Source organism: Dromiciops gliroides, chromosome 3 (genome assembly GCF_019393635.1).
Source record: "Dromiciops gliroides isolate mDroGli1 chromosome 3, mDroGli1.pri, whole genome shotgun sequence".
Lineage (NCBI taxonomy): Eukaryota > Metazoa > Chordata > Mammalia > Microbiotheria > Microbiotheriidae > Dromiciops > Dromiciops gliroides.
Genome location: NC_057863.1, coordinates 640132730 through 640159839, shown reverse-complemented (window position 1 = coordinate 640159839; position 27110 = coordinate 640132730). Strand labels below are relative to the sequence as shown.

Genomic DNA, 27110 nt, shown 5'->3' with positions numbered 1-27110 from the left:
TCACACAACTAGTAAATGTCAGAGGCTGGATTTGAACTCAGGTGTTCCTGAGCCACCTAAAAGAGGGACGAACATTAAACTGTGGATCTCAGCAGGAAAGGAGGCTGCTCCCCTGCAGCCTTATGGTCCCCAGGCCTCACAAGGAAGCCAAGGGTTCTAAAGAGGTAGAGGCCAGGAGGGAAAGCATCCCAGGCAGGGGGGGGGGGCGGGGAGGCAGCCAGGGCAAAGCCTGAAGGAGGGAGCAGAGGCATCACCTACGATGGAGGCCTTGGGGCTGGATCCCAGGGCTCATGGAGGGGCGTGAAGGCCAAGGAGGCTGGAAAGGTAGGAAGGGACCCGGTTGTGAAGAGCTTCCAATGCCAAACAGAGGCTTTTCCTGGGACCAGCTATCCCAGAAGAAGCCAGCCCAAGCCAGTCCAGGTGAACCCTCTTCATCCTAACCAAATAAAGCCTCTAGGACCAGGGGAGAGGTCACTGCCTAGACCAGGGGTGGGGATAATTCCCTGCTCTCTCCTCTAAACCCTCATGCTCTCTGATCCACCCCCCGACCATGGGGTCTAGGCCCCACAAAGGTGCCAGCTGCATGGGCCTAGGAGGGGATGCCCATCTCTGGGCTCAGGCTAGAGTTTTAAGACATTTCTAGCAGGCAGCTCATCTGCTCAGGGGGACCTGAATGCTCACATAGAGAAAACCCCCCTGGCTACCCCCTTCCCTCCCCTCTGCCCCCATTGGGCTCCCCACGCCCTCTGATAACTCCGCTGCTGAGCAGGGGAACCGCCTTATCCAGAGAACACCCAGCCCAGGGCAAACAAGACTCCCCACCCTGGGCAGGGGCCCTGGGGGATCTGGTTCTGACTTGACCTGGCCAGACCTACTGATCAGAATTGCTTGTTTATGGGGTGGGAATGGGCCTCTCCCAAGGCAACGTGAAGTGGCCTAGGAGCACAAGGGGATGGACTTGGGGTACATCTCTGGGTGGGAGGCAGGGATTGGCCAAGATTTGGTTGGGTCAGTGCCTCAGCCTGTACCCCTAGCTAGCATCCTCTGCACCCCTGGGTACTTCCTTTGGGCATGCATGCTGCCCGGGCAATACAGAAGATGCCATCCTGGCCTCTCCCCTCCCTCCAGGGCCCCTTATCAGCCCAAAGTCATGGGGTCAGTGATTTATAGCTGGAAAGGACTTAGCGGTCACCTAGTCGGACCCCCTCATTTTACAAAGGAAAAAACTGAGTCACAGAGAAGGGAAATAATTTGCTCAGAGTTTGCCTGACTCTAAGCCCAGAGCACTCCCCATTGTGCCACACTGTCCTGGCAGGTCCTCAGAGGTTTTTTATTCCATTCACTCCAAGGGCAAGCTGGGAATGTCCAGAGACACAATCCCAGCTGACAGGTTCACGTGCCCATGACCCAGATCCCAAAGGAGTTGGGCAGTCGGTCACCTCCCTGTGGCATCTGTCCCTGGCTTCCTACCTGTTCTGCCCAGCTCATCCTTCACTCATGGGCCCTGCCTGGAGTGTCCTCAGCCTCTTCAGGTCAATCCCATTGCCTGGCCCTGGACCTGCTTCTCTCAGGACTCCTGGTCCTGCCCCCAACATAGCCAGTGAAGGCTTCCCCAGTCAGATGCCAGCAATGCCCAGCACACAATGGGTCCTTTACTACTGGACCAAACTGGATTGAATGAACTGGAATCTTAGTAGAGACAGAAGCTCTGTGTGTGCTCACGGTGGGCCTTTGGTGCCTACTGGCCTGATCTCCAAAACAGAAAGGGGGAGTGTATTGTTGGGAAGACGGGGTTATCTTTTAATAAATTCTGAAAAGCCTTAAAAAAAAACACTATAGAGGGGGCAGCTAAGTGGTACAGTAGATAAAGCACTGGCCCTGGATTCAGGAGGCCCTGAGTTCAAATCCGGCCTCAGACACTTGACACTTACTAGCTGTGTGACCCTGGGTAAATCATTTAACACTCATTGCCCCACCCAAAAAAACCCAACAACCCACTATAGAAATATCACTGGGGGGCAGCTAGATGTCGCAGTGGTAAAGCACCGGCCCTGGATTCAGGAGTACCTGGGTTCAAATCCGGCTTCAGACACTTGACACTTACTAGCTGTGTGACCCTGGGCAAGTCACTTAACCCTCATTGCCCTGCCCCCCACCCCACCCCCCCAAAAAAAAGAAATATCACTGGGATTAATGAAGCCACTAGGTGATGTTGTTGGGCCTGGAGTGGTGTGACTTCACCACTTACTAACTCAGTTTCCTCATCTCTAAAATGAGCTGGAGGGAAGAAATGGCAAACTGCTTCAGTATCTCTGCCAAGAAAACCCCAAATGGGGTCAGGAAGAGTTGGATGTGACTGAAACAACAACAGCAAAATGTGCCAGGTACTGTGCCAATAACTTCACAATTGTCTCATTTAATCCCCCCCCCCACAGAGTCATTGTGGGGCTCCAATGTAGAGTTGCTGTTGTTGTTTTGTTGTCTCAGTCTTGTCCCATTCTCCATGACCCCATCTGGGGTTTTCTTGGCAGAGACACTGGAGTGGTTTGCCATTTCCTTCTCTAGCTCCTTTTACAGATGAAGCAACTGAGGCCAACAGGGTGAGGTGACTTGCCCAGGGTCACACAGCTAGTAAGTATCTGAGGCCAGATTTAAACTCAGGTCCTCCTGACTCTATCTATTGTACCACGTAGCCGCCCTCCAATGTGGTAATGTTAGGTAAAGTGCTTGGCGGATGCTAGTGGACGTCATCACGGTCCTTGCCTCAGAGGGACCACTGAGTCAGCTCTGTGTCCAAGCCAGAGGCCCCGAGGCCCAGCTCTCCACTAGCAGCTCAAGGGAGCTGGGCCATGAGCCGGTAACAAGCGGCTCTGGGTTTTCTTCCTTGACCCCAGGTTTGGGCCGATGGAGCCCCGCGGGGAGCGGCAGCAGGGCGAGGCGCTGATGGAGCTCTACGACTCCTTCGGGGACATGTTCAGTTTCTTTTGCACCCACACCACCATCCACGGCACCGTGCGGCTCGTCTGTTCCAGCCGCAACCGTCTGAAGACCGCCTTCTGGGCTCTGCTCTTCCTGGTCACCTTCGGCATGCTGTACTGGCAATTTGGTCTGCTCTTCGACCAGTACTGGAAGTACTCAGTCATCATGACTGTCTCTGTGCACTCAGAGCCCAAGATGTTCCCATCCATTACCCTCTGCGACATGAACCCTCACAGGTAAGGAGACAGCGCCTGTGTATCCTTGAGTCAGAGAGATCCTTAGCTGAGGGCCCAAGCTCAATCCATCCATCCCCCAGCAATCGTTAAGTGCCTACTATGTGCGGGGCTCTAAATCTTTGGGGGGGCAATGGGGAGGTAATTTGGGTTAAGTGACTTGGCCAGGATCACACAGCTAGTGTCTGAGGCTGGATTTGAACCTCCCCACTCTAGGGCCAGTGCTCTATCCACTAGGGCACCACCCAGCTGGCCCCCCCCACCCCCTCCATGCTCTAAATCTTATCATCCAATAGGTCTCTACCTCTGGAGAGGTACCTGGAAGACCTGGATGAATTTGCCCAGGAGAACATCTATTCCTTATATAAGCTAAACATCACCGAAAGACAAGCAGGGGGTCAAGGTGACTCTGCTACCGGCCCCAGTCCTGACAGGCCCTTTCACCTCAACCGAAGTATTTACCTGGAGAAGCTGGATGGGCAGGACGTGAACAAAGTGGGGTTCAGGCTGGTGAGTGCAGCCCCCTAATACCTCTTCTTCCCAAATAATGAGGGATAGCACTCTGTCAGGGATGAAATCCATAAGGATGCACATGCCTGGCCATTCTGACCAAAGTTTGGAGGTGCTACACCCTGCAGTGGGACTAGAATGACAGAATGTTAGCGTTTGGAAATCAGAGGTCATCCAGGCCACCCGCTTCATTTTAAAGCCAAGGGCCCCAGAAAGAAAAAGGACTTTGCCCAAGGTCACACAGCCAGAAAGGATCAGAGTTCGGTTCCGCCATTTTTCAGTCATGTCCAACTCTTCCTAACCCCATTTGGGGCTTTCTTGGCAGAGATACCGGTGTGATTTGCCATTTCCATCTCCAGCTCATTTTACAGATGAGGAAACTGAGGCAAACAGGGTTAGGTGACTTACCCAGGCTCACACAGCTAAGACGTGTCTGAGGACAGATTTGAACCCACAAAGATGATTGTTCCTGACTCCAGGCCTGACACTATGCGCTGCACCACCTAGCTCCCTAATCGAATATATAGATGATATACTTATTAGATTTGCAGGAAGGGATAGCTAACACCCAGGGCCTCTTCATCCCTGGGGTAGCCACCTGACACCTCTCTCCTCCACCACAGTGTAACAGCACAGGTGGGGACTGCTTCTACCGTGCCCACTCCTCTGGGGTGGTGGCTATTCAGGAGTGGTACCAGTTCCACTTCATCAACATCATGGCCATGCTGCCACCCCACAACGAGACATCCCATGAAGCCCATGGCGGCCACTTCATCTTCAGCTGCAGCTACAATGGGAAGGCCTGTCAGAAGCAGTGAGTGGCAGTGGTGCAGTCTGGGGGAGGGGACCTTGAGGCCATGGGGGAGGTGGGGAGAGGCTCTTGGGAGCAATGAGGACCAGTCAACGGAGTGGAGGACAGTGAGAAATGGAAGAAGGCGCTATCAGAAGTGATATGGGGAAAGGCCATTAGGAGGTGGGGGGAGGAGCCGAGAAAGGGGTTAGAGTGGAGGTCTGGGGAAGGGGTACCAGGGCTCCTGTCAGGAGTTGATAAGTGGGCTTCAGGGGGGCAGGAGGCCTAAGAGCTTGGAAAAGAGGGTACACAGAGGGGGAAGGGGAGGCTCTCAGGACGGGTGGAAAGAGGAGGAATCTGGGAGGGTAGGGGCACAAGATGAGGGCATGGCCAGGATGAGGGGTAAATGGGAGTGGGGGCGTTACTCAGATTGAAGACTGAGAATTACTAAGCACGGACCTTCCAAGGCCTTGGGAAGGTGGGGACAGAACCTTGACAAAGCCAAGGGAAATCTGGCCCTGGGCTGCTCCTCAGATGGGAAAACACTAACAAAACACTCAATTTAGAGTCAGGAGACTAAAAAATTTGAATCCTAGCTCAGCCATTTATTTCTGTGTGACCTTGGGCAAGTCATTTCTCTGGCTGGCTTCAGTTTTCTTTTCTGTAAAATCTGATCTCAAAGGTCCCTTCCTTCTCTAAGTCTGGGACACTGGATAATATCGTGGTGGTGGTTGTTCAGTTGTTTCAATCATGTGCCAGACTCTCCATGACCCCATTTGGGATTTCCTTGGCAAAGATACTGGAGCAGTTTGCCATTTCCTTCTCCAGATCACTTGACAGATGAGGAAACTGAGGCATACAGGGTGAGGTGACTTGCCCAGGGTCACACAGCTACTGTGTCTGAGGTCAGATTTGAACTCAGGTCTTTCTGACTCTAGACCTCGCATTCTACTCATTGCACCACCTAGCTGCTCTGATATTGTGGTTAAATGATTACTAAGGTCCCTTCTTGTCCTAAATCCTAGGAACCAAATGAACCAAGGACTTGGGGCCCCGTTAAGGATATGTCCAGTGATTGCAAGGGTAGAGCAGGGAAGGGTCTGGGATCATTTAAACTAGGACTCAGGCAGGCTCATCTGGGGATCAATCACCCTGACTCTTTCACTTCCACAGGGACTATGAGGTCTTTCATCATCCTGTCTATGGGAGCTGTTACACTTTCAACAGTCGAGGAACAAATGACTTCTGGAAAGCCAACCGGCCTGGGCTCACACACGGTGGGTACAGCAGGGGCCTACCATGGAGAAACAAGCAGAGGGGACTTAGAAGGCTTGAGGGACTGGGTTGCTAAAGAAGTGCATAGGACTTCCTAGCTCCTCTTCATATACCCCTCAGAGCACAGTGGACCCTTAACCTTTAGGAAAAGAATGGAGAGCAGAATTGGCCATCAGAGGGCCGGAATCAAATCCCAATTCTACCAACTCTGGACAAGCCACTTTCCTCATCTGGAACATGATAAGGTTGGGCCGGATGACTTCCTAGGTCTCTTCATTCCTAAATCTATGATCCAAGGGAATACAATGATAAATGAAGGACCCTAGGTATACTTCTCCCTCCCAACCTTAAACTAATGATAATAATTCAGGAAAAAGCTGAATTCTCTGTTTCCTGAAGCTAGAATTAGGGGGTAAGACTTTGATCCTTATTAAAATTCAGATCCCTCTGATAGGGGCTATGGATTGAAATCATTTTCTAGATGAAGTCCATGAGATCCAGAAGAGATAGGGGGCTTGGCTAGATCCTCCAGAGAGTTTGTGGCAGGCCTGGGACTGGGACTGGGTAGGCAGAAGGAAACACCAAAGGAAGGCACACAGCAGAAGAGGTCTGGGACCCCTGGATAAACTTCACTGACTTCATGATTCTGCTAAGGGGGATGAGGCCTGCTCATGAACTCTCTAATTTGCTTAAATTAAAAAAAAACATGTACCTAAGGTAGAGAGCAAGACCCAGTATTCCCTATTTGGGGATTCAGAGAGCTATAGAAATGTGAGTGATCCCTACTTGCACCATGTAGGGTCCATAGGGGAGGTGGCCACTTCAAAGGGAACAAAGGACCGACTTCAATAAATGGAAGAAGAGAAGGGTAGGGAAATATGACCCAGCCATGGGAGGCAGTACTAGAAAAGGCCCCAGGGTGTGAGAAGGCAGATGAAAATGTCAGAAAGAGGGGACCCTAGACTTCTGGGAGGGACCCTAGAAACTGAGTCGAACCCCCTCATTTTACACATGAGAAACCTTGTGCCAGACAGAGTCCAGTTTGGCTCGACCAGTGGTGTCTAAGTCAAATAGAACCAGGGCCACTGAGCCTTCCATAAGGATCCCTGCAGGCTACATAGAGGCCAAAATAGAATATTGTCTGTTTTATTGCATTTTTATTTATTTTGTTAAGCATTTCTAAATTACATTGGAATCCGGTTTGAGCCACACCTGGGAGTATTTGAGCCACCCCACAGCCTGCTCCCAATGTGTCTGACTCCTTTGGGCTGAACCCTGAAGGGCTGGGGCAAGGGGCAGGGAGGGAAGATGACTATAAGAAAAACTGCCCAGGTAGATTGGCATCAGATGGTAAAAGACCTTGAATGCCAGGGTTCTTGCCATGTGATTGGGTCCCTGAACTTAGCTTGGCATGGAAAGAACTGCAACTGTGGAGACCAACCGGCTCACTCTCCTTTTCTCACTGCCAGGAATCAGCCTCATTCTCAAGGCTGAGCAGAACAATTACCTCCCATTGCTCTCCACTGAGGCCGGGGTCAAGGTCATGATCCATGCCAAGAATCAGGCACCTTTCTTGGAGCACCAGGGCTTCAACATTCGCCCAGGCACCGAGACCACAATCGGTGTGAAAGAGGTGAGTCAGGGAGCCAGGGAGAAGGCTGAGTCAGGGCCCTAGAGACAAGGAGAGGGGAGGTCGAGGAGCTATTGGCCTGAGCGGAGTGGAATGAATGGATGACCATAGCAGAATGCAGAGAATATTGGATTTAGAGGTGGAGGACCTGGGTCAGGAACCCAACTTTTCTTTTTTTAAAAAAATAAAAGTATTTTATTATTTTCCAGTTACATGTAGAAATAGTTTTCAACATTTGTTTTCATAAGATTTCCAATTTCCAATTTTTCTCCCTCCCTCCCCTAGACAGCAGGTAATCTGATAAAAGTTATATATACATAATAACATTAAACATATTTCTGCATTAGTCATGTTATATGAGAAGAATCTGAGCAAAAAGGAAAAACTTCAAAACAGAAAACCAACAGCACCCAAAACAAAAGAAATAGTATGGTCCAATCAGCATCCATATTCCACAGTTCCTTTTTTTTCTGGATTTGGAGAGCCTTTTCCATCATGAGTCCTTTGGAACTTTCTTGTACCATTGGATTGGTGAGAAGAATCTGGTCTATCACAGCTGATCAACACATAATGTTGATGATACTGTGTATACTGTTCTTCTGGTTCTGCTCATCTCACTCATCATCAGTTCATGCAAGTCCTTCCAGGTTTCTCTGAACTCCTCATGCTTATTGTTTCTTACAGCACAATAGAATTCCATTACATTCATATACCACAACTTGTTCAGCCATTCCCCAATTGATGGGCAGCCCCTCAATTATAATTCCTTGCCACCATAAAAAGATCAGCTATAAATATTTTTGTACATGTGGGTCCTTTTCCCTGTTTTATGATCTCTTTGGGAAAAAGACCCAAAAGTGGTATTGCCGGGTCAAAGGGTATACACAGTTTTATAGTCCTTTGGGGAACCCAACTTTTCTACTGACTAGCTGGGTGACTTTGGGCAAGAGACTCAGTTTCCTCATCTGTAAAATGGAAAGATCACGTTAGATGACCTCTAAGGTCAATTATAGCATAAAATCTATGATCCTGTGGTCTAGGAGGTCCCTCAATGCTTAGAGGCCACATTATCATCAGTGGAGGCTGAGCCTCAGATGGGATATGTGTACCACTCCTCCAACAGGACTGGCCTCATCTACTCTAGATCTGTGATCTTGACCATTGTCCCCAGCCCCTGTCCCCCTTCCTCCGTCCTGAGCCCTCTCTGATCTCATGCACCAACACCCTCTCCCAGTAAGGTGCCCCCCCCATAAAACACTATGCCCCTCCCCCGCCCCAATAACCTACTAACTGAACAGGGAGGGACTGCCTGGGGGGGCAGGGCTGGAGGACTCAGGGGGCCACCCTCCACCCTTCATGTTTCTCCAGGACGAGGTCCACCGGCTAGGGGGCCAGTACGGCCACTGCACAAAGGATGGTAGCGATGTAGATGTCCAGCTTCTCTATGACAGCGCTTATTCCACACAGGTACCAGCCTTTCCCCTCCTGCTCCATGTTCCCCCCACCCCTTTCCCCATCCCCTCAGCCATTTTGTGCACCCATTACCTCAAAAAGAAAACTATTCCAGCATCACGACAAGCTGGGTATCAGGCCCCTGCTTGAGGACCTCCAGCAAGGGGAGGCTCCCTCCATCCCTTCCCCCTTCCCCCTCCTCTCCTTCCCTCCTCCCTCTCTCCATCGCTCCCTCCTCACCAAGGTCTCATCACACTGTTGGGGGGCCCTCTAAGAGTCTTCAAGGACCCCCAGCCTAGCTCTGCCTCCATTGCCCTTGGTCCTATCCTCAGGGGGTTGAAAGGACGCTAAGCCCTCGTCCAAAGGGCAGCCCTTCAAATGATGGCTGGCGAGCCTGGCAGAACCCCGGGACACCCCCTGCTCCTGCCCAGAAGGATCCCAGGCACTCTCTGGTGGCTGGGTGGCCCTCCTCTGAAGAGGAGGAGCCCCTAGGGGCGCGTGTCTGCCAGCTGGATGCCCAGGACACTGGGGCCTGGGGTTAAGGATCCTCCTTAGTGAAGAAGGGAACAGTCAGCCATTCCCACTCCAGCCAAGGGAAGCTGCGGCGGAGGGGGGAGGTGAGCCCAGCTCCAAGGTGCCCTCCAGCTAACCAGCCCTCTCCACCCCTCCCCAGGCTTGTTTGCACTCTTGCTTCCAGGAGCTAATGATCCAGACCTGCGGTTGTGCTTATTACTTCTACCCACTCCCAGAGGGAGCCCAGTATTGCAACTACAACCAGCATCCAGCCTGGGGTGAGGAGAAGGCCTGGGAGACCAGCCTGGCAAAGGATGGGGAATGGGGAGGGTTCTGAGTGGGCAGAGGGACTGGCAGCCACCTCTTCCCAAAGGCTCTTCAGAGAGGCCCTTCCTACACCATGCCTCAGTTTCCCCCCGATCCCATTGGCTTCTCTTCTGATGTGGGGCCTTTGTCCCCCATCCCCAGAGGACTTGGCTGCCTGGTGCAGTGTTGGGGTTCAGGGTCCCCACTCAGGCTAGAACATCTTTACCCCATTCCACATACCGCCTTCTCACACACAGAGAATGGTCTCAGCTCACATCCAACACTCACACAGACTCCTTGCTGCCCCCTTACCCACCTAGTATACCCTGCCCCATTCCCCCACCCCAGAGCAGGGAGGACCCAAAATCCTGGATGCGCACCCAGCACACAGGTGCCAATCGCTGACCATTGGACTTTCTGGCACTCCCCCTTCTAGGTCACTGTTACTACAAGCTCTCCCAAAACCTGGAATCCCACAGGCTCCCCTGCTTCCGTCGCTGCCCCAAGCCCTGCTGGTAAGTGAGGGAGAGGCAGCACACCCAGCTGCTTGGGGCCCTGGGGTAGGGAGGGGAGGCAGTCTGTCCCTGGTCCTCTAACTTAGGAAGGGCCTCTGGGTATCTCTGCAGGGAATCCTTGTACCAGCTCTCAGCAGGAGTTGCCAAGTGGCCGTCATCTAAATCGGAGGTAAGAGGTCCCAATGCTGGAGCGGGGGGGGGGGGGGAAGGGGCAGGATGGGGCTGGGAGAGAGCCCCAAGATTCAGGAATACTTCTCAGTGGGCCCCAACAAACAAATCCTGGCCAGAGCGGCTGGGTCCAAGACCCCCCAACTCATGTCTTCGAGGCTCATTACTCCCCCTGCACTTTGTACTGAGGATTGACCACCCCCTGCACGCACATACATGTACACATGAACGTGTATGCATCCAGGCTCACACTGGCATGCCTAAGCAGTTAGGTGGTGCAGTGGGTAGAGTGCTGGGCCTAGGATCAAGAAGATCCGAACTCATATCCAGCCTCAGACACTTCCTACCTTTGTGACCCTGGAAAAGTCATTTCCATTCTGGATGCCTCAGTTTCCTCAACCGTAAAACTGGGATAATAATAGTACTTCCCTCCCATGGCTGTTGTGAGGATCAAATGAATTACCATCTGTAAAGTGCTTAGCACAGTGAATGCATCCAGGAAGAGCTTAATTAATGCTTATCTCCCCCCACTCCCACCACACAGACACCCACAGAAACACATGTTCAGGTGGGTTAGGTAGAAGAAAGAGCACAAACTTGGGGTCCCAAATCTTGACCTAGAAGGATCCCAAGTCCAAACCTGTCCCCCATTATACAGATGGAGAAAAGATGTCCCAGAGGGGTGAAGGGAGTTGCCCAGGGTCACACAGCCGGGGAATGGCAGAGGCTCCTCATCCTGGCACATCCCCTCCCTCGTCATCCCCCAGGAGGCCAATGCCTTCCATCTCCCTCGTGGAGTTGCTGCTAAGGAACAGGCTGGGGAAGGGTCTGAGGACAGACTCAGTAACAAAGTCTTTTCTGTGCAGGACTGGATCCTGTCCACACTGGGCAAGAAGGACAATTATAGGGACAAGAGGTAGGTCTGGAGTGAAACTCAGTCTCCTTTATAAAATACTGAAGCCAGCCCTGCCCCCTCCCTGCCCCCACCCTGCCCCCCCTGCCCCCACCAGCCTCTTGGTTCCTTCTGTTGGCTCTTAGCCCACCCCGGGGGGCCTGGGAGCCCAGGGTGGGAGGGCACAAAGTGGGAAGGGGAGACAGCCCTTTGCTCAGCCCTCTGGCTTTTCTCCTGGGCAGGAACAACGTTGCCAAGGTGCACATATTCTACCAGCAACTCAATTATTGCTCCATGGATGAAACGCCAATGTATTCGGTGAGCATCAGGCCTGGAGCTGGGCTGGGCCAAAGGTGGCTGGGCAGAGGGGTCAGAGAAGTGGGACAGCACTCTGAAGGCTGAGGGAGAGGGGATGGGATCCTGTTGGGAGTGGGAAGAGAGGGGTGGGGTCCAAGGAAAGAGGCTAGACTCTGTGGTCCCCGGGGCTGGGCCTTGGGGAGCTAGAGAATACAGGGAAGAGGCCAGGATACTGGGAAAAATGGGCAAATAAGGTGATAGGGACAGGTTACAGGGGCTGGGCCCAAGGGGAGAGGGGCCAAGCAGAGGGTTGTATCTGGAGGAAGGATGCTCAGACATCAGCTGGGGAGAGAGCACCTGGCCCAGCTGTGCGTCTCACACTCCCTGGGCCGGCTCCCTCTCCTCGCCAGGTCACCCAACTCCTGTCCAGCATGGGCAGCCTGTGGAGCCTGTGGTTTGGGTCTTCGGTGCTCTCTGTTGTGGAGATGCTAGAGCTTCTTCTAGACGCGGCGGCCCTGTCCTTCATCCTGGGCTACCGCCACTTCTTCAGATCCAGGACAATGAGCACAGGGGCCTCAGAGGGGCCTGAGGAGGGAGTGAGGGCACTGTCCATCCAGCAGGACCTCTCTCAGCTCCCGTGGAAGATGGAGAACTCCTTTGGAAGCTACATTTCGGAGCAGGGCCTGCGTCAGGCACCTGTCAGCATCCTGGTCTACGGACGATTCCAGGGGCCCTGGCTGCAGTCAGGACAGAAGATGTAGGGTGCCCCAGGATCCACAATGGTGGGGCCCGTTGGGAGGCCCCAGATCTGCCAGTCAGTATTACTCAGCCCTCCTTGTGTGTCGTGTCATTTGTTCTATTTATATACTTGGGCACGTGTGTGTCTGTGAGAGTGTGAGTATTTATCTGGAGGGCCGTGGGTGTCTGTGAATGCCTTCCTTGGCAGGGGGGGATGGAAAGTCTGTCTGTACATTTGTCTGGATGACTGTAAATGTGTCTGTCTTTATTTATCTGGGGAGGCCCCCTAACATACTAGTATGAAAGCTATAACCTCCCCAGTGTTAGCCTGGGGCCTCTGGGCCACAAGGAAGGAGCACAAGCTTCCTTCGCCTCCAAAGTGGTTGGTTGTGGATTTTATTTTATTTTTTATTTTTCTTTAATAAAATGTATCCATCCAGCTTGGCATCTTCCGTGTGTATTCATGGTCCCTGGCTCCTAATGGAGCATATCTTTTTTTTTTTTTTTTTTTTAGTGAGGCAATTGGGGTTAAGTGACTTGCCCAGGGTCACACAGCTAGTAATTGTTAAGTGTCTGAGGCCGAATATGAACTCAGGTACTCCTGACTTCAGGGCCGGTGCTCTATCGACTGTGCCACCTAGCTGCCCTGGAGCATCTCTTATATCCACTGCCATCCCATGACCACACCTCCCATACCCCCTGCCAAGGCCCCTCCAGTCACTCTGAGATCTGAAGATACCAAGGACCCAGGTGGGCCCAGGGACATTCTCCTATTTAGCTCATAGCTGAACCAGGCACCTTTAGCTGGGGAGAGGGAGGGAAGAGAGTAGAGCACCTGGTGGGAGGCTCATTCCCCATGGTTCAGCCTATCCAGCCCAAACCCAACCTTCCTGCCTTCCCATTGGCCCAGGTCTAAGGGCTAAAGCCTCTCCCAGCAGCAGCAGTCAGCTAGTCCAACCCCCTTCATTCTACAAATGGAAAATGAGGCTCAGACAAGGTATAGGGTAGGCTGTCTGCCCCAGGGGAATGGAAACTGCTCGGGGGCAGAGACCAGTCATTTCTTTGTGCATGTCTATATATATATATATATATATATACACATATACACATACATACATACATACATACATACATATACATACATATATATACATGCATATACATATACATATACATATATATACACACACACACACACACACACACACACACACACAAGGTCTTCCAAAAGTCTTTTTTTTTTTTGAAGGGCAATGAGGACAAGTACAAAAGATACAAAGACAGAAACACAAGATAGATGTCCCCAAACTATTTAAGCTCTTAAAACTCAAGACAGCATTAAGACTTTTGGAAGGGGGCAGCTAGGTGGTGCAGTGGATAAAGTACCAGCCCTGGATTCAGGAGTACCTGAGTGCAAATCCAGCCTCAGACACTTGACGCTTATTAGCTGTGTGACCCTGGGCAAGTCACTTAACCCTCATTGTCCCGCCCCCCAAAAAAGATAAGGAAACCGAGGCCTTTGAGGATTAAGTGTTTCTCTCAGTCCAAGGTCACATGGCTAAGAAGGGGCCCAACTCAATATTCACATAATGGTCCCCAGTGCCCCTGCACAGTGCTGCAAAAGCTAGTGCAATCACGGCCTGCGTTAGGAGAGTTGTGCCAGCACTAGATGGGCAGTCATCTGCTGACTTCTCTGTCTGCCTAGAAAGACCTCACCTGGCCTATGGTGCTTTATCTGACCACCACATTTAAGAATGTTGACAGGCTGGAGAGTGTCCAGAGGAGCATAATCAGGCTGGTGAAGGGCCCATGCCAGAACAGGAGTGGATGAAGGAGTGGGAATATTTACTTGGAGAAGACTCGGGAGGGTCATGTTAACTAACAGTCTTCAAGCATGGGAGGGGCTGTTAGGTGGCCTCTGATATTTACTAGCTGCGTGACCCTGGGTAAGTCACTTAACCCTGTTTACCTCAGTTTCCTCATCTATAAAATGAACTGGAGAAGGAAATGGCAAACCACTCCACTATCTCTGCCAAGAAAACCCCAAATGGGGTCACAAAGAGTCTAACACACAACTGAAACAACTCAACAACAACAACAACAAGAGGGATTGTTTGTCCTGCTTGGTCCCAGAGGACAGAACTAGGAGCAGTGGGTGGGAGTCCTGTGGGGTGGAGGGAGGGAGCTGTGTTGGAATTGGTGTGACTTTCTGTGAGTGCAAGTGTTTGTATTTCTCCGGGGAGGGAGGGGTCTCTGTGTGTCCATTTATCTGGAGGGTTGTGGGTTTCCCTGTGACTTCTGTCCATCTGGCTCACTAGCCTTCAAGGGGGGATATCAGGAAACATTTCCTAACAAGGAAAGTCGTCCCAAAGTGGAGCGTACCTTCTGGGGAGGGGCGGCTTTCCCCCTTGAGAGGTCTCTGAAGGAGCAGGATTGTCAGCCTTGTTGTTAGGGAATTCCTGGGCAACAAGATCTCTGCCTTCTGAGTTCCTTTCCAGTCCTGATGTACTGTGATTGTGTATTGGAATTGAGCTTGGAATTGGGAGTAGGGCACCTGAGAGGGGCCCCCAGTCCCTTCCCCCATCCCTAGGCATTCCAGCTCCCGAACTCCAGTCTCCTGGAGTGGGGGTGTAGAGCAAGTTCTTAGAATGAGCTCACCCACCGCAGAGGGCACTCAGGAAGGGCAGTGGGCAGCAACACCCTGCAGTTAATGGCACCGGCCCACTGGCCTCAGGAGGCTTGGAATAGCTTGGTCCTTTCCCCAGCCCCCCTCCCCCAATCCTCATCTTCATCCAAAATTTTCTCTTCCATGGGGGAGACGGGGGGACACCGTCATGCTGGCTTTGAGTGGAGTGGGGGATGGGGTAAGCAAAGCAGCCAGGACTCTGGGAAAGATCCACAGGGACAGGTGGCTCCCCTCCCCACCCCCAACCAATGTCCTACAGACTCCGTGAACTTCCTGCCACCCCCACCCACTCTCTAGGCTGGAGAGGGGGGCAGCACATATTCTAAGGGTAGTGAGTCCTTGTTTCCTCCCTAATCACAGGCCTCCCCAGGACTGGTTATTAGCGGTGAGCAAGAGGAGAGTCCTGGGACAGTACATAAAGTAAGGTCCCCCAGTCTTGGCTCAAGAGCTCAAAGGTTTCTCTCTCAAGCTAGGGACACCTTCTCCCCAACCAGCAGCCAGGTGCACCCAGTCCCAGAGCTCCCGAGAAGCCCCACCTAACCATGGCTCCCACTTTGTTTTTCCTGCTGGTGCTGGCCGTGGGTGAGTATCCTCCAGATGACCATGAAAAGAGATGGGCTTGAGATTATCTGGGTTCTCCAAAAGACTGAGTCCCCAACCCTCAGACATCAGTTCTACAGTAGCATTAGATTCAAGGAGAAGCATCCAGAAATGAGTTTTCTTAAGGTCCCAAGCCATTTGGAGGATCAGTCACCAAGGTGACCTTTCTGGGGAGAACCACAATCAGGAATGTTTGTGCCCAAGACTGGGGAGTGGAGAGAGGTGCTCTGCAGGGTGCAGCCACTAGAGGGAGGCAGTGTGCGCTGGGGCACCAAGTGGACTTTTCTACATTGCTGATTGCTTCTGGAGGAGGGTTGGAGAGAAGGGATGAGCATGGCAGTGTGGGTATCCTCTAAATTCTGGTGCCCTGAAAAACAGCCCTGCTCTCTCCACCCTAATTGCAGCTCCATCCCTGGACCCCACTTTGAATAGTCCAATAATAAAAATGAATTTATAGGGGCAGCTAGGTGGCACAGTGGATAGAGCACCGGCCCTGGATTCAGGAGGACCTGAGTTCAAATCCTGCCTCAGACACTTAACACTTACTAGCTGTGTGACCCTGGGCAAGTCATTTAACCCCAATTGCCCTCCCCCAAAAATGAATTTATTGCCCTTGACTTCAATCTCCCTGATGAAGGGGTAGCCTGGGGAGGATACAATACATGTGGTGAGAGCTCATGTTTGCATAACCAAACATGGTTATCCTTAGCTCTTTTATGGAGCCTAATATGCTTCCCACTCTCCCTATCTAGGGAAGAAGCAAGGTAGGGGGGAACAGGAGGCCGTCCCCTTGTACAGATGGGAAGGTCAAGTCTCAAAGAGGGGTAGGAACTAGTCCAAGGGGTGCACAGCTGTGGGAAGACCCAAGTGTCTGTCTCCCTCAGAGATGAGGGTCTGAACTCCCAGCCTGGGGCTTTTCCTTCCAGGGTCATGGGGCAGAGGTCCCCCTACTCAGGCTGTTCCCCTCCCCCTTCCCTATCCTAGCACTGTCCCAGGGGAGCTGCACAGAAGCCCAGCTGGATGAATTGATCAGACTGCACACATTCACACACGGGCTGGCCAACTTCAGCAGCTACGGCTGTCATTGCGGCCCTGGCACCCAGGGTGCCCCCATGGACAAGATCGACAAGTAAGGAGTTAGCAGGGGCGGGAGTGGATCTCGGGCCCCGAGGTGTGGAAACCGGGGACTTGGGCCACAGGCAGAAGCCTGAACCTGGACTGTAGCAGGCAAGACTGAGGATCCACAGCAGGGGAAAGTATCCCTTCCTCTTCAAGGTGCCATGGGCAGGTAAAACAGGAAGAACTTGGGGGAGAGATAAAAGGTCTGCAATTTCCCACAAAATCTTGAAAATCTCCCTTTTGTCCTTTATTTCCCTTCACCCCTTTCCTTACTAATACCCTTTCCATTCCTGCTCAGCTAGAGCCTCTGGCTCCTCCACAGGCAACCGAAAGCCAGAAAGGAGGGGCAGGGAAAATAAGTCCTTGCTCCAGTAAGAGGTAGGAGGGAAGAGGTCAGGATAACCAGTCCCTAGACCCAAGAAATAGAAACAGGATTGAATAGGCTGAGACAGTATGAGAATGGATGGGAGAGGGTGGAATGGGTTGGGATGGGAGAGGATGGGATGGGATGAGATGGGAGAGGGTAGGATGGAATGGAAGAGGATGGACACAGACAAGGGAAAATGAGAAAGGGCAGCAGCCTAGGAAAGAGTGGGAGGCTTGGCCCAGCTTTCCCAAGATCCTGGGGTCACTAACTGGGGGACAGAACTCTAAGCCACTCAGACACTCCAACCCCCACATATGGGTCTGTCACCCCCATTGGTATCTGCCCTCCCTCCAGAGCTGTAATTAGGGGGAAGCAATCAATGCACTGAAATTTGGAGGTGAGGACTGCACTGTGTCACCAGCATGCGCTTGGTACCAAATTAGCAGGAATAATGGCATGGATAGAAGCTATCAGAAGCCATGAACTGCTTCTTTCTGTCCCTCCCCTCTGCTGCCTCTTCTTCCTGCTATGGTGTGTCCTGGCTGTGCCCCAGGATACCTGTCCCAGCACACACAAACATCTGAATTAGTCTTAGAACATTGATTTGAAGGCTCTCTTCTTGTATGTACTTGGTAACAACCTGTGCCAAACGGGAGAAAAGCCAGGTAGGCTCTGTGGTCCCACCTGCCCTTGGAGCCCGGAGTAGAATGAGTCAATAAGTGGAGAAGAATGACACTGAGAGATGAGGGTTCACAGAACCCCCGACTCTCAGAATTGGAAGGGACCTCGGCAGTCGGCTCACCCAGCACCCAGCACCCTCTATTCCATCTCCAACATGGGCTTAATCAGCCTCTGCTGAAGACCTCCTGACCCTGGGGGCAGCTCTAATAATAAGTAGGAGGTTTGCACTGCCCTTAAGCCTCAATTAGGGGGAGCAGCTACGTGGTGCAGTTCTGGATTCAGGAAGACCTGAGTTCAAATCTGACATCAGACACTTGACACTTACTAGCTGTGTGACCCTGGGCAAGTCACTTAACTCTCATTGCCCCGCAAAAACAAAACAAAACAAAACAAAACAAAACCTCAATTAGTCTTGTACCTTCCACCTACCCCTCCTGGCTCTGCCTTCAGGGGCTAAGTTTAGTCTGGTCCCTCTTCTACTTGACTGCCCCCCAGACACATGGAGACAGTTACCAGGCCCCTTGAATCTTTTCCAGGCTAAACATCCCTGTTCCTCTAAGTGATCTTCATGTGTCATGGATTTGAGATCCTTTAACAGTTTGGTGTCCCAGCTTCTCACTGTCCTTCCAATAATTTGGACCCCAGGATTGAACATAACACTCCCGGGCACATTGGTTCTCAATGCAGTCTAAGGTTTCATTAGTTTATTTTGCCTCCCGCAATCCCACTGTGGACCCATATTGAATGTATGATCCACTGAGATCCCAAGATTGTTTTCAACTGAGCTGCTGATCAGATGTCTGCCCCCCACCACAGGTGTTGTCACAGTCACGACTGCTGTTACAACAAGGCACAGGTGTTTGGCTGCACCCCTGGCTCTCACACCTACAGATACCTTAACCTGGGGACCAAGGTGAAGTGTGGTGAGTTCTAGAGCTTAACCCAGGAAGATGGATGGGAAGAAGAGGAGGAAGAGATGTAGTCTAGGAATTGGGGCAGAGGAGGGGTGACTCAAAGGGAGAATCTCACTGGTCCACTCTCTCTCTGTTCTATGCTATATGAGGTTCCTTCCCTCTGTCCAGTCTTCTCCATAAAGAGGATTGGGGCGGGGCAGCTAGGTGGTGCAGTAGATAAAGCACTGGCTCTGGATTCAGGAGGACCTGAGTTCAAATCCAGCCTCAGACATTTGACACTTACTAGCTGTGTGACCCTGGGCAAGTCACTTAACCCTCATTGCCCTGTAAAAAAAAAAAAAAAAGAAAAAAAGAGGATTGTGGGGTGGAGGACAATGACTGCTGGAGGGGTGGCCACGTGCACATGAGCAAAGGGCATGAGGGGAAAGGGCCTTGGGTGACCCCTCCATCTCTCACCCCACCTCTTTCCCACAGTGAAGACTCGGGACCGGTGTGAGAAAATGATGTGCGAGTGCGATAACAAGATGGCCAAATGTTTCCGAAAATACCTGCCCATGTACAACCCTCAGCTCCAGAGCTTCCCAGAAGCCCCCTGCTATGGACCCCGGCCCTTCTGCTGAGCCCAGGGCTGTCCTCCCTTGTCACCAATACCCCCCGCTAAGGAAGCAACAGTCCTCTCTTCTCTGCAAAGAGAAAGCACCAGTGCAGAAAACTCCCCATGAGATCAGGGGCACCAAGCCCCCCCGCAGCAGACTTCCCATCCACCTGCCTTAACTGGGTATTAAAACAAGTTGGCATTTCCCCTGGGCTCACAGCGATTTAGGGCAGGGAGGGGGACTGCTGCCCATGGACCAGCTGCTTGGGGGTGATAATGAAGGGGGAGGATCCCCATTCCTTAGGGCTGAGGGGGAATTCCAAGGTGAAGGGCAGCAGGCTGGTGGAAGGGCCACACAGTGGCTGGTGTTGAGAGCCCCAGGGGGAGCCCATATCCTGTGGCTAAAGGAGGTTAGGGGGGAGCCCCAAACACAAGAGCACAGGGTGCTGCTTCTCTATCCTCGGCTTTATTGGGGCTGGGGCACTGACCCCCTCACCCCCCAAACCTTGTCCATCACAGGAATGACCCAAACCAGGAAGCCGCTTCCCTAAGAGAAGCTGTTTGTTGGGTACTGAGGTCTTGGCCTGCATCATATGGGAACGGACCAGCCACTCAGGATCGAGAAGAGAATGGATAATATGCTGGTCCCTGGCTCCCCTGAGCTACTCACTCTAGCAAAGAGACTTGAACAATGCATATAGGACATGAAACTGCTCTGCTGAAAGTTGCCTCAGCAGGGGCTGAGGACAACAGTTGCCTGACTCAATGCAGGGGCAGGGGGTGGGTTGGGGAGAGTTTTAGCCCCCTAGCAGAAGACTAGGGCCTGTGAGGCTGAGAAGGACATAGGTCCAGATGTTCAGTAACTAGGATGGGGGTGTCTCATCTAGCCCTAAAAAGAGTCCATCAGCTCCTGCATAGGGGTCTCCCTCCCCTCCCTATGGAACCACTCAGCAAGCAGAGGGGCAAAGATCTCAGACTCAGTCCAGCTGAGCCCTAAATTATCTCCCCCTTTCCTCTGGCTCCAGGCTAGTGGACAAATCCTAGAGACAGGCATGGTATAGAGAAATTTTCTCCCCTTTCCCTCCCCTAGAGGGACGGCACTGCTGCTCCCTAAAACCAGGCAGGGACAGTTCACGCTCAGGCTGAAGGCCCAGCCCAGCCCCCTGGAGAGGAGAAGGGAGAGGCTATTGGGCTGAGGGGCTGGCATGGAGGCTCTGCCGGTTGAGTTTCTCTGGGTGGTGGGATGCCATGTGGGAGAACTCCCGGAAGATGTCCAGATAGGTAGTATCACCTGCAAGGAGACGATGTGGGAGGGGAGAAAAGAGAGAACAGATTCAGATCTGGCCCCCACTCACCTCCCACCATGTTATTCAGGGATCATCCTTTAAAAGTCCAGGATTCCAAGACCCTCTCTCCCTATCCCACATCCTGGGTGCCAACTCCAGAGGTCCCTTGTCCTCCTCCCCACCCCCACCCCTGTAGCCATGAACCAGACACAACCCCCATACCACTGGGCCCAAGTGCTCACCTCCAGTGCCTCACTGGCCTTTCCCTGGCCCGCCTGAGATGGGAACTATTCTCCCCATTTCACAGAGAGACTTGGGTTCAGATCCCCACAGCAGAGGGAGGGGCTAGACTCCCAGACAGCCTACTGCTCTTCTGGGACCTTCACAGTCTGAGCCTGCCTGCCCCATTGGTGGATGCCCATATGGCTATTAGAGGCATTTGGTGAGGAGAGGGCAACTCCAGGAAGGGTTGGCAGTGAAGGAAGAGAGAATCCAGCAGAAAAGTGAGTTAGTAAGTTTGCTGTTGGGACAGGTTTGAGTTCTGTCTGCAGCAACATCAGGTAAAAGTGGAGATCAGGCACAGAGTCCAGGACCTTGTAGCATGTCAGAGCTGCTCCCAAAGCTCCAGGACCCTTGGAAGAGAAGGGGGAAGGGGCAGGGGGGCCACACTGAGCTATCCCCCTGCCCCTCCCAGACCCTGGCTAGAGACAGAAAAGAGACAGCAGTGACCAAGCAGCACAGTTGGGAGGCAAGATGTCCCATCCAAAGATGTGCCCAATTCACAGAGCCCCCGAGGCTGAGATCCCAGTGAATAAGTGAGCCCAAGCAGGAGCAGGTGGGAGTGGAGTGAAGATTTTTATTAAGAGGGTTTGATTCAGGAGACCATGGAAGAAGGAAAGAAAGGCAGAGTCCCAGATCATGGGTTCAAAGGGTTCAAACAAAGCTCAGAGCCATCAAGAGGCCCCATTCCGTCCTCAGGGAGGGAGGGTGCACAGAAAGCAAGCAGAAGGAAATAGGTTAATTCAGTTTAGCACTTATTTACAGTGAGAGGGGGTACAGGGGACTGGCCAGCTAAGGGAGCCCATTCTGGCTGGCCCAGCCCCTGTGCTGCCTCTAGAGCCTCCCTCTCCCTGGGTGGCGGTTTGCATAGTGACACCCTCCTCCCCGACCCCTCCCCAGCCTGGCCAGGTCAGTAGCCGGGGAGGGGTTGAGTGACCAGAAGCTTAAACCCCCCCCAGCTTCTCTAGCCAAAAGTCCCCCCCCAGTTATTAATTCCCTGGCCCAAGGGAGCCCTTTCAGCTCCCCCTACTCCCCACCCCACACCTATCTCAGTTCTATCTGTATCCTGTGCCCTTGTCTCTAGGCAGCCAGAGGGCTCTGTGGGCACACCCCCTCCAATCCCTCAGCAGTGTTACACTCTCTAACTTTCCCCAAATCCCAAGTCTCTCAAATCCCATCCCTTCCCCAGCCCATGTTCCCTTTCATCCATCTCCCTCCAACCCAGACCCAGAGAGCACGAGATGTCCATGTGTGGGAAAAGTGAGGCCCATTGGCACATTGCATGCTCTTTTCCCCGAAGGGGCTCATGGCTTTCCATGCTCCAGTGATACCCCAACCCAGAACAGGAGAAGAAGGAAGCAATCCAGTGGCCAAGGACAGCTTTCCAACTCCTCAGACCACCTGACTAAAGGGAAGGACTGAGAAAGGAAGAAGGCTGGAGCCAGAGCTCTAGGGGGAGGGGAAAAGGCTTCCAGTTACAAAGGGAAACCCAAAGTTAAAAGGTTGGTGGGGTCAGGACAGGTCCTTCCCCACTCAAAAAAAAAAATCAGCAAAGGAAGATCCAGGAAAGAGCATTCAGAGAGAACTGTCTACATAGCTAGAGGCTAGTAATAAAAAGGTTGGACAATCCCATCCTGGAACAAGCAACCCTACAAGTTCCCCTGGCTCCTCTCCATCTTACAGCCCCTTCCCCCTTCCCCATGTCAGATTCCCAAGGAGAATGAATCTTCTATCCATTCATCTGTCTAGGCCATGACCAATAGGCTCTGTCCCTGGAATAAAGAGCCATGGCAGGGAGATGGACACTTGGAGAAAGAAAAGAGACCAAGATCTCCAGTCAAACACCAAAATGGCGCTAGTGGGGTGGAGGTGGGGGGGAATGTGAGCAGGGAGGGAAGGCCAATTTGAAAAAAAATGTCTGGCAGCAGCACCTGGGGCAGCGACCTCACAGATGCTTCCCCTTGTGTTATTGGGGGATGGGGGGCACCGAACTGGTCCTCTGAGCATCCACACTCAACCAGCCACTGAGCCCCATTGCCAAGCACCTAACAGAGCAAATCCAGGGCCCAAAACCAGAAACATAAACGTGGTGGGAAGTAAGAAAAGTGCACAAAGTTGCTTTATACAATGACTCTCAGTAAGGTACCGATACATTATTTCTCCTTTAAAGGTCTGGGGGCCGGCAGCATCCAGTCTCTGTTCCCCTGACAGGCCCTGCGTCAGGGACAGCACCACCGCCCCACCAGTAGGGAGAAGGGGATCCTGGGAGACAAGTTGGACGTGGCCAGCCACGCCATCTAGCCAGAACGCCAGCATTCGGGGGCCAAGGGGATGCCGGCCTGAGCCTGGCCCAGAACTGAGGGGGACTTGGGAGGGGGGAGGGGCTGCTGAGTGAGCCCAGGGCCCCGGAGAGTGAGGAGGAGGTGGCCCCTGCTCAGAGGGGCCCTGAAGCCACAAGGCTCTGAGGCAGACCCCTGCCAAACCAGTGTCCTGGAAGATCAGCTTTGGGAGAGGGGTAGAAGGATCTGTTGGCCTTGGGGCCCACAGATACTTCATTGAGGTACGTGGGTCTGGATCCTTTAGATAGACTACCTTCCTCCCTGTCCCTCCCAGCCTAGGGCAGAGTCCAGTGGGCCTTAGACCAGGAAGAGGAGCTCTCGATGATGTCTGGGGGGACACTGAAGGGGGGGGGATTCCTTGGATATGAGGAGAGAGTGTGGGCCAGGGTGACCCATGTGGGAGCCCTAGAGTGGGAGAAAGCTCTCTCCAGTCCTGATGATCCAGGGCAGGGGGGTGATGAGGGGCTATGGAGAGGGGACAGGACCGGGCTGAGAGGGCAGGCCGGGCAGTGGATCAGGGGCTTGAGGAAGGGGACAGATGACTGGGATCTGACCTGGTCGTGGAGCATGCTAGGTGTGGGGGTGGGGGATGAGGGACTCAGAGGAGATGGGATCTGGGCAGCTCCATCAGACTGGCCCCAGGAAGGGCAATCCTCCCAGGTTCCAGTTGCCTCCCAATCTGAGAGGTAGCTCCTCCCCATCTGCCCACCGTGGCAGATGGACTGGGAGGCGATTTCCCGATCTATGGGAACCCCAAGGCTGTCCCCAGGCCCTGGCTGATCTGTCAGAAAATAGGGCAGGGCCAGACACAGGCTCTGGGCTTGGCTTCTAGGGCCCCAACTTCCCCCTCCCCCCATGTCCCCTCAGGGACAAAACAAAGAAAGGGGGTGGGTGGGGAGCAGGCGCTAACACTCATCGATTGTAAGGCTAATGAACTCCTGGATGCATTTGCGGTACTGGAGCTCAGTGGGGCTGCTGCCGGGGTATTGACCTGGTTGTCCAAGGGGTCCCTCAGCTTCCCTCATCTCCTCATTCATTCGAGCCAGCCGAAGCCTGGAGGATGGGGGAAACGGGGGGAGGATAGACAGAGAATGTGTAATATACCAACCTATCGGGCATCCCACATGCACAGACACACAATCACAGAGATGCATGCAAACACACAGGTGCACACACACATGTATGCATAAAACACACATGCATGCACACATACGCTCACATGTATACACACAAAGACGTTGTTGTTCAGTCACTCGGTCATATCTGACTCTTCATGTCCCCATATGGGTTTTTCTTGGTAAAGATACCAGAGTGGTTTGTCATTTCCTTTTCCAGTGGATTTAAGGCAGAAGTTAAGTGACTTGACCAAGGTCACATGGCTAGTAAGTGTCTGAGGCTGGATTTGGACTCAGATCTTCTTGACTCCAAGTCCAAAGCTCTATTCACTGAGCTACCTCTCTGCCTCCCCCAAAGACACACACACACACACACACACACACACACACACACACACACACGGACTTTGTTTTCCCTTCTCTAGTTCCCCCACCCCCATATTCTGTACCTCTCCCCCAGCTCTGACTCAGGGACGGGCCCCAAGCACTCCCAGGACCTTCATACTCACAGAGTAACAATATCAGCATTGGCAGCCTGGACAGCTATGGCCAGTGGGTCCTGTTGGTCTTGATCCAGTGAGTGCTGGTCAGCCCCACGCTTTAGGAACAGACAGACCTGTCTACAAGGGGGAGGAAGGTCAGGGGACGTGGGAACACACAGCTCCCTTCCCTTGGCACCATTCCTCCTGCCCATGGCCCAGCCTCGGCCTTTCTGTGATTGGTGCTCACCCCGTATGACCCAGGTAGGTGGCATGATGGAGGGGTGCCCGCCCCAGGCTGTCTCTTTGGTTCACATCAGCCCCATTTTGGAGAAGGAATTCACAGATGATCAAGGAACCCTGGAAGAGAATGGGAGAGTCAAACAGAACCAGAAGCCCCACATGTTGCACTGTCAGGTAGCTGGATGGCTCAGCGGATATAACACGAGGCCTGGAGTCAGGAACCTCAGGCACTTACTAGCTGTGTGACCCTGGACAAGTCACTTAACCTTGGTCTGTATCTACCTCCTAGGGTTGTTGCAAGGATCAAATGAAGTATCCGAAAAGCCCTTAGCATGGTGCCTGGCACATAGTAGGTGCTTAATAAATGTTTATTCCCTTTCCTTCCCTCCCCCACCCACCCCATCATCACTGGGTAGATGATGTCATTTCCCAATATCTGACTTTTTCAGGCTAGACCCAGGGGACCTCTGGACAGCAAAGATTTGGCAAGTTTTTAAGTGCATATGGACAACATCAAACTGTGGGAGGCAGTGGACCATAATGGGTAGAGTCAGCCATGGAATTAGCAAGACCCATGTTTGAGTTCTCTGACAACCTCTTGGTGTGCCAACTCTGACTTTGTAAGACTATGAATTGCAGGAAAGATGACAATCTACATGGACTGAGGGATGTTTTTCACTGGGGGTTCCCTATAGGAATAAAGGCTGCTGTCCTCATCCTTATGGGGCAACTAAGAAGCACTGCAGTGGATAGAGTGCTGGTCTGGAGTCAGGAGGCTGTTGCTGTTCAGCCATGATCTACTCTCTGTGACCCCATTTGGGGTTTTCTTGGCAAAGATACTGGAGTGTTTTGCCAACTCCTTCTCCAGCTCATTTTACAGATGAGGAAACTGAGGCAAACAGGGTTATGTGACTTGTCCAGGGTCACTCAGCTATTAAGTGTCTGAGGTCACCTTTGAACTCAGGAAGACGAGTCTTCCTGACTCCAGGCCACCACGTCACTGCTTAGAGTCAGAATGATCTGAGTTTAAATCCCGCCTTAGACACTTACTAGCAGTGTGTGCCCTGTGGCATAGTGAGGAAAAGCCTCCCAGATTGAACAGGAGCAAGACAGGGCCCTGAAGGATAGGTAGGGCTGGGCTAAGCAGAGCAAAGAGGTAACCATACCAGCAGAGATGCAGAAGGGAGGCTGAGCCCAGCACGGCTGGCTGCGGGGACATTGAGGGAGAGGCCAGAGAGGCCAAGGAGGCTAGGAATGAGGGGAAGAGATGAAAATGGAGGAAGCCAATTAGGAGCTTATCAAAGTGCCCTGGGTGAAGGACAAGGGGGATATGAACTAGGGATGGAGGAATGGGGCTGTATGGGAGAGAGGTCAGGGAATAACAAGATCTATTCTCTACCACCACCCTCCCACCAGTAGAACACGGGCCAGGCATGTGTCTGCCTCTGGCCCCCAGTGCCTACCGGAGTACCAGTCAAATAGTAGGTTATTTAATAAATGCGGGTTGATCGATTGATAATATTAGCTGGCATTCTAAGGTTTCCAAAATATTTTATATACATCAGCAACCCCCAAAGTGTGATCTAGGGAAACCTTTCCAGAGGGTCCATGAGGTCAAAATTATGTTTCTAATAATACGAACACATTTTGATTTCTAATACAGGAAATATCAATATTTAAGCATAAGTCTGTTGGGAGGGTCCTTGATCATTTAAAAAAATTGGGGGGGGGGCGGGGCAATGAGGGTTAAGTGACTTGTCCAGGGTCACACAGCTAGTAAGTGCCAAGTGTATGAGGCCGTATTTGAACTCAGGTCCTCCTGAATCCAGGGCCAGTTATTTATTCACTGTGCCACCTAGCTGTCCCTTTAACTTTTTTTTTCTCCTTGATCATTTTTTGGGGATTTTTTGTTTTTTTGTTTTATTGCAGGGCAATGAGGGTTAAATGATTTGCCCAGGGTCACACAGCTACTAAGTGTCAAGTGGCTAAGGCTGGATTTGAACTCAGGTCCTCCTAAATCCAGGGCCAGTTCTTTATTCACTGTGCCACCTAACTGCCTCCATCCTTGACATTTTTTAAAAGAATAAAAGGAGAATGAGACCCAAACAA

General features: G+C 52.4%; 2 protein-coding genes across 2 annotated transcripts in view; one reads left to right on the top strand and one right to left on the bottom strand.

The window, feature by feature from the left end:
* The first annotated feature begins 2904 nt into the window (after nt 1-2904).
* Nucleotides 2905-19285, top strand: SCNN1D (sodium channel epithelial 1 subunit delta). The gene is made up of 18 exons (XM_043993867.1): nt 2905-3215; nt 3509-3722; nt 4346-4536; nt 5686-5789; nt 7257-7420; nt 8786-8884; nt 9543-9660; nt 10125-10203; nt 10315-10372; nt 11238-11287; nt 11506-11581; nt 11971-12317; nt 15345-15369; nt 15479-15566; nt 16337-16348; nt 16569-16713; nt 18568-18674; nt 19140-19285. The coding sequence occupies exons 1-18, from the start codon at nt 2905-2907 to the stop codon at nt 19283-19285; spliced, it is 2334 nt and encodes a 777-aa protein (XP_043849802.1).
* The window catches only part of ACAP3 (ArfGAP with coiled-coil, ankyrin repeat and PH domains 3), a 65395-nt gene continuing 56711 nt past the window's right edge, over nt 18427-27110 (bottom strand). The window contains 4 exon segments of the mRNA XM_043993866.1: nt 18427-20551; nt 24156-24217; nt 24789-24899; nt 25009-25118. Of these exon segments, the coding sequence (XP_043849801.1) occupies nt 20445-20551; nt 24156-24217; nt 24789-24899; nt 25009-25118 (390 nt within the window). The 3' untranslated portion in view covers nt 18427-20444.